General features: G+C 37.7%; 2 protein-coding genes across 2 annotated transcripts; one reads left to right on the top strand and one right to left on the bottom strand.

Moving 5' to 3' along the window:
* The first annotated feature begins 4,653 nt into the window (after positions 1 to 4,653).
* Positions 4,654 to 6,189, top strand: LOC110919326 (cell surface glycoprotein 1-like). The gene has a single exon (XM_022163597.1). It carries the CDS (start codon positions 4,654 to 4,656, stop codon positions 6,187 to 6,189), a length of 1,536 nt encoding a protein of 511 aa, XP_022019289.1.
* Positions 6,190 to 18,981: 12,792 nt separating this feature from the next.
* On the bottom strand, positions 18,982 to 20,043 carry LOC110919327. The gene has a single exon (XM_022163598.1). It carries the CDS (start codon positions 20,041 to 20,043, stop codon positions 18,982 to 18,984), a length of 1,062 nt encoding a protein of 353 aa, XP_022019290.1.
* Between the last annotated feature and the right edge of the window lie 73 nt (positions 20,044 to 20,116).

Genomic DNA, 20,116 nt, shown 5'->3' with positions numbered 1-20,116 from the left:
GTTAAAAGATGATATGTGATGATAATCATGAGGAACACTAAAGAACATAATCAAGAAACATGAACATAAGCTTGATATATGATGAAAACTTGATGAAACTAAGTTGTTTATGTTATGAATGCTTGTTGATCATTGATTTGTTTGTAAAGATGATGTTGATCATCCTAGCATCTTGCTAAATCATGATTAGAAACATAGTTTAGCAAGATGAGAAATGTAAGAAGTTGTAGGATGAAAGATCGTTGATGTGCGTGAAGTGTGTTATATTTTTGATGAGTATTTAAGCCCCTTTTTTACACTTTTAGCCAAGTTTTAAATTTATAAAACACGATATTCACTAACACTAAACACACATATGGGCAAGTGCACCCATCGTGGACGTAGTATAGTCTTGGTAAGATACCGAGGTCGTCCAAGGACACAAGAGCTTTTAATACCGGTTTATCCTCAACGTCTAATCAAATCAAAAAGTTAGAAAAATGTTTTAAACTAAGAAAAATAAAAACTAACTAAATGCTGAAAATAAAAATAAAATAAAAACAGATAGACAAGATGAATCACTTGGATCCGACACGTGTATTAGTATAACCTTTGATTATTTTCGCACTTTTGCACTTGTTTAAGAGATTATCTTAGTTATTGTAGTAGGCCCCTCTTTTGAAGGCGACGTTACCCTCAACCCAGTAGTTTGAGTCAGCAAGGATACAATCCTAAAGGGTCGGATTATTGAAAGATAATGAATTAAGTTATTAATGCAAATTGTGTTAGGCCCCGCTTTTGGCGGTGACGTTACCCTCGGCTAAGTAGTCTGAGTCAGCAGGGATACAGTCCTAAATAGCCGGGTTATAGTATTAATAGTAGTTAACTTATGAGGGGGTCAAAGAGTTTGGATCCCCGCCATCCAATACCTATGGGCATTGAAGGAGATCCTACTAAATTTGACCCAGGTCCCAAGCAGGACCTCTAAACGCTGAACAAGGGCAAGACCCTTACCAAACCGTTCCCTTAACCCACGACCAGGTAGCCAACATACCTCCATATAGACCGTGGAGATATGAATGGTGAAAATCTTTTATTTTATATAGACAGTAAAATAATGCCAAGACACCACGGACAAACGATAAGGAAAGATCACCTTCAACATAAGTAACTAGTTATTAAAGTCATTAATACAAAACCAAATAAAAAGTGCAAAAGATTAAAAATAAAAAGTATTATACTAAACACTTGTCTTCACCAAGTGATGTAAGAGACTTAGGCAAACATGGCCTTGATTGTCAAGAACTCTTACGATCAATCTTGGATCCCGAGACGACTCACACACTCTACGATGGACAATGGATGATGGTGGTGGATGATGGTGTTATGGTGGTGGTGGGTGGTGGATGAAGTGTGAGAGAGGTGGTGTGCCAAGGGATGAGAGAGAATGAAACCAAGCTCCTCTATTTATAGGCTGAACAGAAGGCTGGACACGGCCCCGTGTCCGCTGGACACGGCCCCATGCCCGTCTGACATTCTCTCTCTTCATTAATTGTAATTCGCAATTACAATTAATGCGCCTGCTGTACTTTCACCACGCCCCCGTGCCCGCTGGACACGGCCCCGTGGTGGGCAATGGAAGCTTCTACTGGTTTGTCTTTTCTGCTGCTTCCTGGGCACGCCCCCGTGTTCGCTGGACACGGGGCGTGTTCAGACTCTGTTTCTTCTCCTTTGCTTTGGGAGGTGCCGTTGAGGGTCCGGGCAGTCTACTTTTGTTCCTTTTCTTGTATTTATGGTAGAATTAGTTGTTTTTTTGCTTCTTTTGTGATTTTGAGCTTATTTCATCCTGAAAATACAAAAGGAAGACAAAAACACTCTTTTTCCAACATTAGTACTTAAAAAGGGTTAGTTTTATGCCTTAATTGATGTGATTTATATGTTGCATTTTACACACATCAATCGTCCACCCCTAAATCATGAACTTGAAAAGAATACTTGATTTCTTGAAAAATAATAATCAAAGTGAGTTAATAATCATATTGATCTAAGATTTATGAATGGCTTTCCAAAAAGAACCAAGTTTAAAATATGATTTTAGTAGATTTTGGTTCTTACTTAAACATACACTATTTTTTTTGTGATAAAACAAGTGTAGAAACACTTGTGAAGCAAGAAGATTTCAAAAAGAAATGTTTTTGTAAAACATGTTTACAAGTTGTAAACACCTAAATCTTTCAAGAATGAAACTTTTAAAGAAGTAAATACAAACCTACTAAACACACTACCAAGTTACTACAAGTTTTCATAAAAAGTTCAAGTTCATGCTGTTGTGTAAATTACATAATTTTGGCACTAGGTAAGTGTTGATTGAATTGTTGATTGCATGTGATGATTTTAAAAAGAAAATGATATGCTTTGATAGCATGGACAACTTCATTTTTAGGGGAAACTATGGCAAAATTTTCTAAAAATATAAACACTTAGAAAAATATTTTCAAACAAGTAGTTACAAGTATATTTTAACCATGAGTTCTAAATATAAACTTTGCCATAAATTTTTGTTACAAAAATACAAATATTGGAGGTTCGTTTTTATAAATAAAAATGGCTAGATATATATTAAAGACATGTGTGTGAATATTTGTATACTTTGTGTAATAGTTATATTATTTTAGGGTTAAAATAATATGACATAACAAAAATACCAAGAAATTACAATCCAAAATAATACCAAAAATTTCAAGGAATAAATATATAAGTTACACACATAATAATGGGAAACCGAACGAAATAATGTAACTTACAAAATATTCTGGAAAATACCTTTATAAATATATTTTTGGTAAATAATATTTTGGATACAAGAAATGAAAATATAGTTTTTGTAAATATTACCAAGTTATATCATATTTTCGACAAGGAGAAAATAAATTATTTTTGGGAAGTAAAAATATATTTTGTTGGAATATTTAGAAGATATATGATTTTTGGAAAAACATATATTTTCTTGGACGAACTTGAAATACATTATTTTTGGATAAAAACAAGTTTAAATATATTTTCTAAAGTTAGACTTGAAAATATATTATTTTGGAATTACAAATACAAGAATACGAATACACATGTATGAGATACCCCCATCCTTGGGAAGGGAATATAAGTATAAATACTTGAGAAGTATTATTACAAAAATATTGTTTAACGGTTATTCCAAAATTAAATATAATTTAAAGTTAAAATAATTATTATTTTAACAAGTAATTATAACTTGGAATAATATTGAAGACATAAAAGAAACGTAACTCAGAAAATTTAATTCTAAGACAAGGCACGACCTGTTCGTCTAATAGACCCTAGTACATTGTAGGTAGTCATGTTTGCTGAAGGGATTTGAGTTACGAGTACCGAAGACGCAAGACTGTGAGTTCATGTCCCCCTTTTCTTTTAACTGTTTTCAGTTTTATAACTTCGGGGGTGAAATACATGTTACAATTGTTTACAAACGTTTTATACATGGTATGGTTAGCTAAGGAGGGTTACTGCTTGATCATGTAAGTGGTGGGTACAACACTTAAGGCCATTAATTCTCGTCGTAGGACCGAGGGACATGAGTGATAGATCTATTTGGGTGTAGCGAGCCCACACCCATGAGGACCAGGGTGGTCCATGTGGTGACTATGTCCACATACTAATGCCGTGGCAAAATCCGCTAGGTTTGAGTTTTCCTGCACCATTTCACACATACCATTGGCCTTGCAAACCATTGGTGATCTGTTTTTCCTTATTGCTTCATACCAGGGCTTACATACATACAGACATACTTTAAAGGTTTATTCATACACACGAACAATCACATGAACTCGCTCAACTTTTGTTGATGTTTTCAAATTACATGTATTTCAGGGAACTAAGTGGATCTGGCAGGTGTTTGCATGTTTCAAGCTGCGTCATGAATAAAAGATGTCATCCAAAGTCATATGGGTTTAGGAGATGTATCTTAATCCTGGACAAGATACATGGTTCTAAACTCGGTTTTATGTAAAGTCTTTTGTCGAGTCTTCGTGAACTCTTTAAACATGTTGCATGGGTTGTAATTTAAATTTGGAGTCTACGTATCAGACAATTTATGTTGTGGTATTTCAAACTTAATATATGGATGAACATCTACTGGTTTTTATCATATAGTGTTGTTATGATTGATTGCTATGGTATTAAGAAAGTCACACCAATAATCACGCTTCCGCAAATGTCAGGGTGTGACAGCTTGGTATCAGAGCTTCGATCGTAGCGAACTAGGATTCTTTCTCGAGTCTAGACTATGATCATTAGGGCTCTCATGAAAATGTTTTCATAACGTGTCTTCATTGCATACACAACATGTCCAGATCCAGGAAACAAACATTTTGGCAAACAAAAGACACGAAACACATTTCAAAGTTTATGTTCATAATTCAGTCTAAGAGACTGGGAAGCTTAGTCTGAGAGACTGGGTAGTTCAGTTTGAGAAACTGGGGAGGTTTAGTCTGAGAGGCTAGGTAGTTCAGTATGAGAGGCTGGATGGGATAGTCTGGGAAGACTAGGATGAATACATGCTTACATTGTTACTACTTACATGCTTATTTGATGATTGTTGATATATGTGTATATGTTGTGATCGTTTTGATTACAGACACCATGTCCTCATCTAAGAGTGGACTGTCAGATACAGTTGACCCCATGGCCATAGTTTTAGACGATGAGATTGTCCCAGACCCTGAGATTTTTACCTCTGATACTGAGAGTGACGATGACGATGATTTCCAGCCTTTTGCTTTACCTGAATTTGGCGACATTGTACCGCATGCTGATGGTTTACCCGATGAGGATATCTTTCTTGTTCCTATTCCTGACCAGGACCATCTCATCCTCGGACATCCCGACGATGAGCATGTCATGGTTCCGATCCTCGCCCCTTTTCCTCTTGCAGCTTTTCCTTTTGAGGATTTTCCTTTTGATGCCATGTCTGATGATGATGTCGATCTTTTTATTGAGGGTCTCCCTGACGATGCCCAGGATGATGGAGTTCCAGTCGATGATGTCATTGCTGTTCCACTTGTTGAGATTCCTATCATTGAGATTTCATCTGATCATTCTGGTCCTGATTCTTTTGAGTCTGTATCATCCACTACTTTGCATGCACTGGGACTGCAGCGTTACCCCACTGATTCCGATTCTGACATGGCTATGTCTGCCGCACCGATTCCTCCACAGGACTTCGAGTTTGATGATGAATTTGATCTTGACATTGATCCTGAGCATGAGATTGGCTTTGTTCCCGACGATCAGCCTTTTGATGCACCCGTTGATCTCGAGCCGATACCTGCTGATCCTGAGCTGGCACCAGCCGACCCTGAGTCTATGTTTACACCCGAGCCTATACCTGCTCATGATCCTCTGCCTGAAAATGACCCTGTACCTGTTGGCATACCTGTTGTTGCACCACTTGTACCCGATCCGATCCCTGCAGCCGCTGACCATGCTCCTTTTGCTGATCAGATAGATCCCCATTACGCATTCACCCGTAATGGGTGGATAGAGGACGATGACGATATGCCTCCATTTGTTGAGCCTGTTACTCCCCCACATGCACCTACACATGCACCTGTTGACGTTGCCCCGTTTCACCCACATGTGTCTGATATACACCGCACTGACTTGCCGATCATATTCTTACAGGATATCCCTCCACCCCGTCCAGGGGAAGGTCCGTCCAGCCAGCAGCCTGGCCATGTTCCACCTGTGTCAGCAGCTTTTCCCTTCATGCCTCAGTTTTCACCTGCTGCTCATTTTTCTTCTGCACCATCAGGCGAGCCACTCATATGGTTTCCGCCCAACACTATGCCAGTTTCTGATCCATACCATCCCTCCTATTTTATTGGCTACACGAGGGATGAGCTACTCCTGTCCTTGCAGCTTCAGCAGGAGATTTTGTGTCGTAGAGTCATGGAGTTAGAGAGGATTCCACGTCCTCCACCTTGTACATGTCAGTCACCTTTCGCGACTCCACCTGCTCCTCTTCTGCCATACCCAGATTTTGACGTCCGATTTCTGACCATGGAGCAGCAGATTAGTTATCTGTTGCGTCGTGTTCATGCTCTTGAGAAGGAGTTAGTGCATGTGCGAAGTTTGCTTTTCGTTCATCCACCTCCTCCTCCTCCACCATCAGCATAGTCGGTTTTTGGTCTTATGCAGGTCACTTACTTTTGATGAGAGTGTCGCTATTGAGCCCAGCTTGCACAGCCTTTTGAAGACCACTTTTTGACTTTTGACTGTTGTAGATTGATAGACGATTTGGACAAGGGTGATGTGACCCTGTAGTCCCTTTTGATGTGATATGATACACTTGTAGAACTTGTAAAACTGTAATCGTGGTCGATGATATATGAAAGCTCAATCTGTAGGATCGTTTTCGGACCCAAACGAGTCGATCAGAAGAGTTTATCTCAGTTTCAGAGGCGGAAACTAAGAAACTGAGTTCATTTCAGCAAGTATTTCACTTTAAACTGTCGATTTGATTGATAGAAAGCTGTTTTACAATGATTCGACACTTCGGCAGCACTTCGTGGCAAAACCGGAATGAGAGATCATGATTTCGCTCTAGACTTACCTATATATAGTGTTTAGAGTCCGCTTGAACATGACATGTTCATTTCAAGCGGAATCACCACTTTACCCCTCAAGCGAAATCAGTGACAAACATATTCGGGCGGAATTAGGATACTATGGTATTTCGCTTGAAATGACAAGAAGTCATTTCAAGCGGAATCAGCTACAATAACTACATTCTTGATTCCCGAGCCCTAATCTACCTATTTCTATACAAGACTCGATAAAAGACGAAGTCGACAGACGGATGCACCAACAAACTCCCCCTCGGATGTTGACGGAGTCTTCAGTATCGAGTCTTCGGTTGTCAAACCTTCAGTCTTTATCAGTCTTTGTGCTTCTCTTCGAAGTATTCTCCGTTGTAAGCATCCTTACTCAATCTCTATCACCAACAAACTCCTCTCCATCGAATGTTTAATCAGAACCTGGCATTTTGTTCTTCAGACTCCCCCTTTCAATCTGCTGGGATCGTAGTCTGGAAATCTTCAACTTCAGGTATCGGAACCTGTTATTTCCTGCATAACTCTACCAAACACATAAGTTTCTTAAAATTTCAAGATTGAAAATTTAGAAACCATTTGCAAAAACATCCAAAATGATTTACACTTTAATGACCACTTGTAAACAAAACTTCTTCATACACTCTTTTCCAAACCTGTTCATCAAGTTTAGCACTTGGAATTTTGAAAATCAGCTTTTCAATACCAGTTGTCAAAAATATTTTTGTATTTTTACAAAAAAATTATGCTAAAACACACTAAAAACTTTTTTGGATTTTTGAATTTAACATGAATGCAGTAAAGAAATATTTACATACAATCTTTTTGTGAGTTTGTGTAAGAGGATCATATCAGTTTTTGAGACACGTCATCAACACCGTTAAGCTTGATTTCATTTTAAGTTTTAAACAATTCACCTAGATTGTCAGTATATTAGTCCACTAAAATTTTCACACAAACTTCAATTGTTTCGAGATACGATATTAGTGTTTTAGATACTTAAACTTATTCGCGTGTCCCATCATTTGAATATACTCCCGTATCCATATCCCAATATTCAGTCTTACAGGCGAGTATACCTAGATGATATCTGTAAGGGTTTGATACGAAACCGTGAGAGCTCAGGTCAGAACTTCCGTTCAGCAGAGAGATGACGGCTCGACTTTAGGTGTGTCCCCTTTAGAGGATCCTTTTTACTATAGCACATGATTAGCATTTTGCAATGTTTCATCATTTTTTATGCTGAGGGCGTTGCTTATTTTAAGCATTTGCAGAAAGTATTATACGGGGACTAGGTCAGAATTTCCATTCAGCAGAAGTCCCGGGATAATACCCCAGATATCTCTAAGCATAAAGACCTAGTATCTCAGAAAGAGGGACCCTTCAAACAAGATTTCAGGGGTTACCTATATATCCAAATTTTGTTCCCCACGAAATAAGCAAGTTTGAATTTAGGTTTATATCTCGTCACAATTTACTAAGTGTGTAAAAACCTACTGACACATCCGCAATGAGATTGTTTATCACATTTGACTTTCCATTTCTTTAGCATGTTGTGACCTTCCACTGATGTACTATCATTTCCTCTTTTATACAACAAAAACTCATTGTTGATTTTATCATGTTTTTGTCTTTTTCAAATTTTCTAATGGTTTTGAATTTTTCAGAAACTTTTACTCCCCCTAAAATACAAACACAATTAAAAGAAAATTTGAAAACAAACTGTACAGGAACGTGACAACTGATATGAATTGCCTCAATTCTCCATCCATTTGGCATAAACAATCAGAACTCCCCCTCACAACAAACTATTTTCCCATAATGATTTCAAAACACTTAAGTTTGTTTTAATAAAAATGGTTTTTCCGGAAAATTAGTTTTGTTGATTTTACCACTTGTAGGAAATGGGGATCAATTCATCACATTGATTACCAATCTTTTGAATAATAGTTAAATCAAGTCCAATTTAATGACCTTGATTAACCGCAAGTAAGATCAAAAACCAATCTTTTAACAAACAAATCTTATCTTTCAACCATGAGTCGGTTTACTTACCAATCACTTACCACTTGTAGGTTGAAATCTCAAAATGCCGATTCATACTCCACACTACCAACCTGGGAGTTCCGGCAATTCCAGCAATAGTCAAAATTTTAGATTTTTTAAACAAAAACATTTTCAAGAAAGATGTCGATTCATGCTCTGCGATTACCAACTTGGAAGCTCCGGCAAGTTAGGTTTTTACACTTTGAAAAATATATCCACCCAAGCCTGACCATCCTTGGGTGAAACAACCTCTTCATCACTGTTACTTTCAACAGAATTATGAACTTTCCTTTTGGAAGCATAAAATTCTTTCACACCTTTGGCTTTACCATTGATCATTTTGCCAAAAATGTGTTTCACATTTCCGTTGAAAGTCTTTTCAACATCAAACTTATTCTTTTCAGAATAAAATTGATTTGAAATTTCAACTTTTCCAACTTTCTTTTTAAAGTTTTCAGCCTTTAGTGGTGGAAAATTTTCATCATCCACAGTTGGAACTAATTTCTCAACCTTTTTATCAACACTTGGCTCCTCTGATTTTATGGAATCAGATTCATCACCAGAACCATTTCCCGAACCCTTAACCACCCATTTTTGGTTTTTAAGATTTTCTTTTCTTTTAACCACATCCTTTGAACATTCACCCACTTCAAAAATTGAATTTTCAAAACCCGTAAATTTTCTGATTGAAAGTTCAGTTTTCACAACAATCTTTCCTTTCAGTTTACCAGAGACCTCCTGTTGTTTGTTTATTGCCTTTGGACAATTCCTGGCAATATGACCTGCAGTTTTGCATTGAAAACAGGTTCTTGTCTCTGTCTTCTTCTGAACAACACTCTTCTTCATTTCTTCTTGCTTTTTCGCAAGGAAATCTTTGTTTGTCTCCTTTCAGAATGAACTCTTTTGTTCTTTTTCAGCACTTGTTCCTGAAACAAAAACAATTTTTGGTTTATAAATTTTCTCATTTTTATAGTTTTTCGGTGAACTAAAACCCAATCCATTCTTTTTGAAATTACCATTATGGTTTGATTTCTTTCGATAACCATGACCATAATTGTAACCCATTTTCTTGTTTAAACGTTGTTGAATTCTTGAGGTGTAAGGTTTAGGTTTTCCAGAAAGATTTTCATCTTTTATTTCAGAAATATCAATTTCTGTTAGTTTGAAAACCTTTTTAATCATTTCTCGTTTAACACCTCTTATTGGAAAAATCTCATAAGAATATAATTTGTCAGAATCTTTCAAAGTATATGCTACTTTGACCAGTTCGTCATTCAAATTAGATTTTGATAACAAAAACTCCTTATCATAAACCCGTTTGTCCTTGTTGATTGTTGACTTTGACTTGTCGGACTCAGACTTTGACTCGGATTTGGACTCCGTTTTTGACTCCTCTACATCATCTTTATCCAACACCTGATCAACCATACTTTTTATCAACTCGGACTCATGATCAGTGTCGGACGAAGTGAACGTAACATCAATATTTTCTGGCAAGTTATCTGACGACACAGACTCCCACTTTAAGTTTGTTGCCTTTTCAACTCTTTCAGAATTTGGATTTCGAGGAGAATATCCATTTTCGATCGGTGACGGACATCTATTGTAGACAACACTTGGTTTCTTACCAGAAATTTCAACTTTATCATCTTCTTTTGTCTCGGATTTCTTCTCTTTCGAAATCTTCTCTACCTCAAACGTCTTCAATCTTTCCACAATTGGGTAAATCCTGTCAACAACAAAAGTAGAACATGAGTAGCTTTTCAATAAATTGTTAACCCTTTCAGTTTCAATTCTTTGTGTTGCCAACTTCAATTCAAGCTCAACACACTTCTCGGTGTAGTAGTTAACATCGTCAAGCTGTCTCATGTATGCTCCTTTGAGTGTGTTCATTGCTACAGCTTGTTCACTATTTGACTCATTGTACTTGTTCATTTCTCTGTCCAAGGTATCATATGATTCTTTCAACCGTTTTATGTTGTGGAGCAACTCATTGTTTTGCTTGATCAGAGAATCACAATTCATGCACTTCTCAGGAACTTTGACTACCTCAGCATCTGTTTTGATTTCAAATTCTGGAACTTCTTTTACTACTCTCACTTGAACTTCTTCTTCTCTTTTCTTTTTCTCAGCTTCATCTTTTCTTCTTTTTTCTTCTTCTTCCTCTTCATATCTTTTCCATTTCTCCTCTTCAGCTTGTCTAATTTTTCTGTATTTTTCTGCCCAATATTCATCAGAAGCATTAGCAACAAAAGCTTTAGCGTTCATCATCTCTTTGTCCATGAATTCTTCATTTGGGCAATAATTGTCCCAAGTGAAACCATCTGGCAATTTTTCATCGTCTTGTTCTGCCAAACATACTTTACTATCTTTTGGAATGTATTTATCCCAACTAAAATCACTATCCTTTCCCTGATTAACCATACACGCTCTCTTTGAATCTTCAATTTCTTTTCTACCATGTGCAGTTTGAGCCTGTTGAATTTGATGTGGCTGTTGTGTAACTTGATGATAAATCGCCTTTTTATAGTAATCGTTGTTTCCGAAAGGATTTTGGGCTCCATTTGCTTCACGATTTGTGCACTCCCTCTTGAAATGCCCCTTTTCCCTGCATCGAAAACAAGTAACTTTAGATTTATCAAAACCTAAAGCTGAAACATATGCATCACGAAAATCATCTCTGCCAGTAATTTGTTTAAACTTTTCAGCACGTCTCAACATACTAGCCATGCACCATTTTATGTCCATTAACTCCATCTCCTCAGCATCAATTTGATCGTAATCCTCTTTCGTGAGCATTGGATTCCCGATCCTTCCTGCAACTAAACCTCCATAAGATTCAAGCACAGTCACCAACAAAGACATGTGGCTTTTAGCAACTTCCTCAGTATAATTCTGATCATTTTCCAGATTTAAAGCAATGTTGCATTGAAGAACTTTTCCACTCTTTGTTGTAGAAAAATGTGGATCAAACGATGGAAATGAAGAGAAACTCATTTTGCTACTTGATCCTTGAGATGTGTTTTCAGAAGATCCTGTTGTGCTGAAAGCAGTTTCAACCTTTGGAGAAAAATTGATTTTATCACTAACACCACTTTTGAAATATAAACCGATGTCTTGTTCTCCATCATAATTCTTCATTCTAGCAATCTTTATTTGCTCCATCTCTTGGGCTTCAAGATGTTTAATGAATCTTCCTAGTGTTAGATTATTATATTCGGCTATATTATTCCTCAACATCATCAAAAATGTTCCCCAAACATCATGTGGCAACGCATCTGCCAGCTTCTCAATCAGCTCATCTTTGCTTTTGTTGATACCCAATCTTGTCATATTTTTCACCAAGTTGCAATATCTTTCAATAATCTGCTTGGTGCTTTCCGTTTTCAAGCCACGGAATAAATCAAATTCTTTCTTCAACAACGACATTTTGTTTCTGAGCAAATCATCATTACCAAGAGACTTTGCTTCTAATTCTTTCCAAATCGAATATGCACTACCATCATGTTGAAGTAGAATCAAGATATCTTCTTTAATTGCCTGCTGCAACAAACTAACCATTAACTTCTCATCTTTGTATTTCTTTTTCTCCTCAGGACTCAATTCTCTAATTGGTATTTGCTTTCGATCACTGCCAAGCGGTCTGAGATATTGCACTTCAGTATGATCCCAAGCATCCAAATGAAAAGCTTCAACCCAGTTACCAAAACGTTCAGACCAACTATTATAATCATCAATATCCATAAGCTTTGGTGGTTTTTGAGTTGTTCCAGTTTCATTTTCAAGCATTGTGTTCTGAGTAATTGTCATCGGACTAGCAAAGGCATTGTAGAACTCGTTGTCCATGATTCGGTTTTCAAAAAAAAAAAAACACTAAGGTGACTGTTCAAGCGAAATAGCAGTTTTAAAGCAAGACCCATTTTCAAGTGGAATCAAAATATTACTTTTTCAAGCGAAATCTTGGTTCAACCGGAATCACCAAGATTTTGAAGGGGAATCTTCGTTTCGAGCGGAATAGCAAATCTCAAACGGAACTAGCAAAAATTTCAAGCGGAATCCCTTTTCTGAGCGGAATCAAGATCAAAATTCAAACGGAATTATGATTTTCAAGCGGGATAACCAACTGGAGCGGAATAAGCACGAACTTTCAAGCGAAATCTTGATTTCAAGCGAAATAAAAAAAACCAATTCCAAGCGGAATCACTGTGACGTCATCTTTCTTCGCAGTGATTTCAAACGAAAATACCAAAATGTTAAGTTTTCGATCAAATTATGGCCGGAAACTTTCAAGGCTTTGTTAAACTATGATTCCGAGTATACCGTGAGCTTTTCAGCCGATTTTGACCATGAAAAGATGTTCAATTTGAAAAAGAAGGTGTAGAAATCAGAAATCACAGCTGAATTGGTATGGAACTCTTCCTCCTGAGCTCTGATACCACTTGTAGGATTGTTTTCGGACCCGAACGAGTCGATCAGAAGAGTTTATCTCAGTTTCAGAGGTGGAAACTAAGAAACTGAGTTCAATTCAGCAAGTATTTCACTTTAAACTGTCGATTTGATTGATAGAAAGTTGTGTTACAACGATTCGACACTTCGGCAGCACTTCGTGGCAAAACCGGAATGAGAGATCATGATTTCGCTCCAGAATTACCTACATATAGTGTTTAGATACCGCTTGAACATGACATGTTCATTTCAAGCGGAATCACCACTTTACCACTTAAGCGAAATCAGTGACAAACATATTCGGGCGGAATCAGGATACTATGGTATTTCGCTTGAAATGACAAGTAGTCATTTCAAGCGGAATCACCTACAATAACTACATTCTTGATTCCCGAGCCCTAATCTACCTATTTCTATACAAGACTCGATACAAGACGAAGTCGACATACGGATGCACCAACACAATCGCAATATTCTCATTACATGCATTGTTGAATTACTTGTTTGTGTTATGAATGTGATGTTGTATGCTTACTTGCATTGATAAATGCTATTACGTATACATGTCATGCGTTTACTATACTTATTATGGCCTGACCGGTGCAATCTTCTTTAGAAGATGCCACATCGAAGAGAAACTCGATTTCCCACCACAGAGGCTGAGTTACAAGAACGGATTTCACAAGCGATAGCACAGCACGAGGCCTTGCGCTCTGAACATAGCGGGGGTACCTCAGGAAACAACCCACCTCATGGTAATGTTTAAGTCACTAAAGACACATTACGTTACATTTGGACATTCCATGTACGTTCGCTAATGCTTTCTGTGAATGATGTTGATTGTACAGGCTGTACCTATAAGCAGTTCCTAGACTGTAAGCCTCTGAATTTCGACGGCACCGGGGGTGCTGTCGCTTTCGTCAGATGGGCGGAAAAGACCGATTCTGGGTGCTAAGAATGAGCAAGTGTGCGCTAGAGCACCAGGTCACCTACATCTCTAAATTGTTCTTAGATGGAGCGCTATCATGGTGGAATCTCCAAGTTCAGACCTTGGGAGAAGAGGCTGCTTATGCCATATCATGGGACGAAATGAAGGAACTCATGCGCAAGAAATATTATTCAAGGGCTGAGATACAGAAATTGGAAACTGAGTTTTGGAACCTCAAGATGGATGGCCCAAAGATTGCTGAATACGTGCAGAGATTTCACGACTTATCGCGCGTCGTTCATTACATGGTTGATCCGAAATTCAAGCGCATCGTGCGTTTTATTTGGGGATTGGCACCCCAAATCATGAGCATGGTGACGACATCAAAGCCTGCCACAATCACAGAGGCTATTGATCTGAGTGTAGCACTAACTGAAGAAGCAATCAGGTTGAACAAGTTTTCGATCTCTGACCAGAAGAAGAAGGAGACTCACGTTGAGTCATCAGATGAGAACAAAAGGAAGTTCTCAAATTTTAAGAAAGGTACCAACAGTGCTAACAAGAAGAAGGATGTGAAGCCACCAGTCGAAGTCAAGACTGGTGTTGAAAACAAAGGAAAAGGATATATAGGCACTCTGCCCAAATGTGATGTGTGCCAGTACCATCATGCTGGCCAGTGCAGAGTTAGGAAATGTGAGTCTTGTGAAAGGTTGGCCATTCTAAGGAGACATGCTAGGCTGGTACTAGTCGTGGTAACGGTGGTCAGAGAGGTTATGGCAACGGGAATGGAAACGGTAACCGTGGTGGAAATGGATATGGAAACCGCAATCAAGGAGGAAATGGCGGTAATGGTAATCGTGGTAATTTTGGAAATCAAGCTGGTAGTGGAAACCGTGGAGCAAACAACAACCAGGGTGGTAATGGAAATGGAAATGGTCGGGGACCAGGTTCCTTTAACTGTGGAGATGTGGGGCATTTCAAGAGAGAATGCCCAAAGATCAACCAAGCTCAGGTAAGGGTTTTCAACATCGGAGCTAGGGAAGCTCGCCAGGATTCGAACGTAGTCACTGGTACATTCCCTATCAACCAACACTTTTCATCTGTATTGTTTGATACTGGTGCCGATTATAGCTTTGTATCCCTAGAATTTAAGAATACACTTGGGTTGGTAGCTAGTAAGCTAGATATTCCGTACTCGATAGAGCTAGTTAATGGAAAGCTAGTAGAAGCGAATGAAGTCATTAAAGGTTGCGTAATAGAACTCGGGGAGCATGAGTTTACGCTTGATCTTCTGCCAGTCGAGTTGGGAAGCTTTGACGTGGTAGTTGGAATGGATTGGTTGTCAAGTAACTGAGCAGAGATCGTATGTCACGAAAAGATCATTCGCATTCCGATGGCGAATGGAGAAACAACTGTGGTGCATGGAGAGAAGCATGATACGCCTCTAAGGATCATCAGTTGTTTGAAAGCTCGAAGATGTTTGCAGAAAGGATGTGTTGCCTTCTTGGCACACGTTGTGGACAAGGAAGCCGCTGAGCCAAAGCTGGAAGATATCCCAGTTGTTAGGGAATATCCTGAAGTCTTCCCCGAAGACTTGCCAGGATTGCCACCGCAGCGACAAGTCGAATTCCACATTGACCTAGTTCCAGGCGCTGCGCCTGTAGCGAAGGCACCGTATCGACTTGCACCCTCAGAATTGCAAGAGTTGTCGACACAACTCCAGGAGCTTTTGGACAAGGAATTTATCAGACCAAGCTTCTCGCCTTGGGGAGCTCCAGTTTTGTTTGTCAAGAAGAAAGATGGTAGTTTTTGCATGTGCATCGACTACCGTGAGCTAAACAAGTTGACTATCAAGAATCGGTATCCTTTGCCAAGGATTGATGACTTGTTCGATCAACTACAAGGTTCAAGTTTTTACTCCAAGATCGATCTTCGATCAGGTTATCACCAGTTGAGAATTCAAGAGGAGTGTAACACCCCGTATTTTCTTAAATAAAATATTAAGTTCCCAAAAATTTTCTTTCGTAGCGGAAACTCCCAGTCATATATTTAAACCATAAAACCATTTAGAAAAAAATGATTTAATTGTCAAAAAAAAAAAAAAAAAATTGGGTGTTACTCGTCGTTCATAGCAATAGAATCATAAACGAACCTTTACATATAATTAAGAACATAAACGTCCTGTGAAAATTTCTCTACCCGTTCCTCACCAGCTTCATGTCTAACAATCTTAACTAACCAAAAAATGATACACATCGATTTTCGAAAACAAGTGTCAGCTTTTTAAAGCTGAGTAAGATAAAGGTTAAATCATAAACAAGTAAAATATCATTAGTTCATTAAATCATTCGTTTCATGTGATTGCAAGTTATGATCCAAACACCACAACATGATCAAGCAAACAACCCTAAGACCGTGCCTATCGTCATCTTATCTAATCTTTATCTTTTCATCTTATCGCGTTCATATCATAAACATTTATCTTTATTGTATCACGTGGTTTTATTCATTATCTTTCAACATTCATCTTTCATCGTTGTAAACCACGTGGAGGATAGTCCTTAGGTCTCCAGAACTACACATGGTAAACCATGCGTATCGGGTAGACCGGTCGGGGGAAAGTCCACTACAACCGACTAAGTGAAGGAGCACAAAAGCAGTTCACTATTGTCGTTAGCCATCGTCCGTAGGCAATAACGAGCAAGTACTTCACGCATGTGGCTCTTGGGAGTGTCTTTAAAATCTTAGTTGCCACGTACCGCTCCTGGTGTATGCACACCAAATCTTGGGATGGATCCATCGGAGAGTATAACCTCTCAATCATGTTCGTTTTCTTTTTTTTTTAGTTCATTATTTTCTTTTCTAAGTCTTTCTTTAATCTTTATTCTTTTAAGATCCTTAACATGCATGTGTCTTAGGGAGTCAAAGTCTAGTGTCGTCTACATCGTTTCGTATTATGTAAAGGCGATTTTCATCACTGGCAAGTATAATCATCACACAAGCAACTAACTAAAGTCATCATGCGAACAATAGTACGAATAAATACTACACCCGTAACCTGACCCACCATATTAGATCATATGCATATAATACCCATATGAATCTAAATTAACTTGCAATAATAAGTAAAATAGTTTTGATGTGTACCCGTGATTTCAGAAAACAATATCTTACCTGAACAAGGCTCACTAGTCAAACAACTTTACGATCGCTTCTCACGACAACGCCTACATTTATATGAATAACGCGTACTAAGATCATGTGTTAAAAGAAATGATTCGCTATCTAACTTGAGTCCTTATTCGACCGGTTGAGTTTCTTAATTGTGTTAATTGTCCTAACTTATCTGATTAGTTAAATCTATAAACTATAGCAGGACAAAAAGAAAAAAAAATGTTCGCCGCCTAATTCAAAGTATACCCTATCATGTTTACTATAAAAAAAATAATAATTAATGTTTACTATAAAAAAAATAATAATTAAACTGAACACCCATACTGATGTAGTGCATTGGAAAATTGGAAAATGATACTCAAAATCGTTTTATTATAAGGTCATCCTTGTTTTGAAAATAAAATCATCCACTTTAGCAAATCCCACTAATATGAAATTTAGTGGTTGACTATGTAAAACCATTAGTAAATATAAAGAGTAAAAATACAGAAACATGGATTTATCTCAACCCACATCTTTATTTATATATTTTACTTATTATATAAAATAGAAAATTGGAGGTTTATAATCATCTTCTTTCTTAGACGAAGATGCAGTCACCTGCATCTACCTTTCACAAATCAATTTACAAAAGCTACATGTTTAGTTTAAATGGAAAATCTTTTAAATTAAATTAACAAAGCTACAGAAATCCAATCACTATATTACTAATAATTTTTTTTTCTTATTGCAAAATATAGGAGCCATACCAGTTTTCAAAATAATATAAATATATCCTACTGATATGTATAGGAGCCATACCAGTTTTCAAAATCATATACAAATATCCTACTGATATGAAGTTACATATATTTTAAACAATTAGATGAATATACTTGTTTTCTAAACAAGAGGTAGATCCCCCCCTCCACCAACTTGATTGAAGCTTTACCCCATGAAAACACTAACATTTCCATTCATTACATCGTGTGCGTATGTATATAGCCACACATATATGTCATAAAAATTTATTCAAGTTCAATCAAATCAGCCATATATACATATTCATGATCCTTATTAAAATAAGCATGCTCATGGTGAACAAAACCTACAATGGTTAAAGGTTTAAAACTCGACAGTTGACCTTTCCTAAGCAGAAATCATAACATCTCTATGATTATCAATGAAGATTACCTTCAACACGCGACTACGACTCGATGCTTTCACCGCCGAATTCACCGAGCTGGGACTCCGAGTTTGCCTTTTTCTATCGCTTGTTTATGCGTCTCTAACAAGTGATATAAGATGGGTTGTTTTATTTTTGTAGGTGAAGGAAGGCTAGCTGTCATGGGGATTCTATGCGAAAAATCCGGCCGACGTTTCTCTCGCATCTCTATCTCTTTCCTTTTGTTTTCATATATTTATATTTATGTTTATGTTTATTTAGTTACCATATACATGCAAATGGATATCAACCATTATTTGTGTTAGTCCTATCAAATCTAAAACCTAAATATAAACCACAGTTTACGTAACCTTATATTTGTCAAATTCATAAAAATATAAACCCAAAATATAAATAAAAGGTTTGGTAATAGAAACTTAAATAATAATAATAATAATAATAATATAATAATAATAATAATAATAATAATAATAATAATAAATAACACGGGTTTCACAAATATCTTCCCCTAAAAAAAAAATTACGTCCTCGTAATTCAACCGCAGTCAGTAATAATAATAACAAAAATAAAGTCAACGCTCTTGGATCCCATCCTCTCGTTAAATTGCTTCCTTGCCGGTCAATTGAAAGACGCTTCCATTATTTCGGGGAGCATCGTTCTTCTTTTTATTCCCACCACCAATTCCGTCATCTTTCTTTTGGGGACAATCAGTACTGATGTGTCCCATTTTCCTATAGGTGTAGCACAATGGATCTTTGCTCGTACATTCTTTTCCTAAATGCCCTTTGTCTCCACATCGAAAACATCTCTGAGTTTCTTTTGTGCACTTCCCGGTATGCATTGAGTTGCAACCTGAGCACCAACTCCATTTTCTTTGTGCCCCCGTATCTTTCTTAGTTTGCTCTGATCTAGTGGAAGATCCTGATTTCTCATCCCATTTTCTCTTCTCTCCACTAACTTTCTTTTCTTCCCGAGCTCTCTTTTCTTGTTCCTCTAACACAAGATCATCTTCAACTATTTTTGCTTCCTGAATAGCTTCATTTAAGGTTGTGGCTCTTCGCACAGCAGACCTATAGGCAGCAGGTAGACCCGCTAGGAAACGATTCACTACTTCTTCCTCATCTGGTGCAACTTTCCGAGCAAACTTGAGTTTTTCAACAAATTTACTAGCGAACTTAGCTACAGTCATGTCGCCCTTTTTCAAAGTCAGAAATTCTTCTATCATCTTGTTTCGATCCCTCCTAGTGCAATGGTCTTCATTAAACCTTTCTATAAACATGGCCCAAGTCAAGTTGTTAACAGCTTCTTGCCCCAAAGCGGCACTAACAGTGTCCCACCAATCCAAAGCTTTCCCTTTCAACATCCGTATAGCATACACCACCTTGTGAGCATCATCACAGTCACACGAATCAAACGCCTGTTGTATCCCCCGAATCCACCTTTGGCTCTCTGTTGGGTCTGTACTTCCTTCGAATTCAGGTGGATTGCAAGTTAGGAATGTTTTGAATGAACAACCTCCTTCATTGCGAGGCATGACTACCCGGTTAACCTGATTGACTCTAGCTCCATTATCCCCAACAACTTCTTGTCGATCCTGAACTTGATTTCTTTGTTGATATCGTCGTAACTCTTCCCGAGTTCTTTCTAGCTCATCTCTCATTTGTTGAAACTGGTTCATCAACTCTTCTAGAGTAGGAGGTACCACAGGCTCTCGAATTACTGGCCCATGACCT

The sequence above is a fragment of the Helianthus annuus genome, chromosome 16, assembly GCF_002127325.2.
Source record: "Helianthus annuus cultivar XRQ/B chromosome 16, HanXRQr2.0-SUNRISE, whole genome shotgun sequence".
Classification (NCBI taxonomy): Eukaryota; Viridiplantae; Streptophyta; class Magnoliopsida; order Asterales; family Asteraceae; genus Helianthus; species Helianthus annuus.
Note: the sequence above shows the minus strand (reverse complement) of the source record. Positions and strands in the feature narration are given on the sequence as shown.

Bases quoted from the DNA above. Each gene is read 5' to 3' on its own strand.
- LOC110919326 (XM_022163597.1), top strand. From the start codon at position 4,654: ATGTCCTCATCTAAGAGTGGACTGTCAGATACAGTTGACCCCATGGCC.
- LOC110919327 (XM_022163598.1), bottom strand. From the start codon at position 20,043: ATGAGAGATGAGCTAGAAAGAACTCGGGAAGAGTTACGACGATATCAA.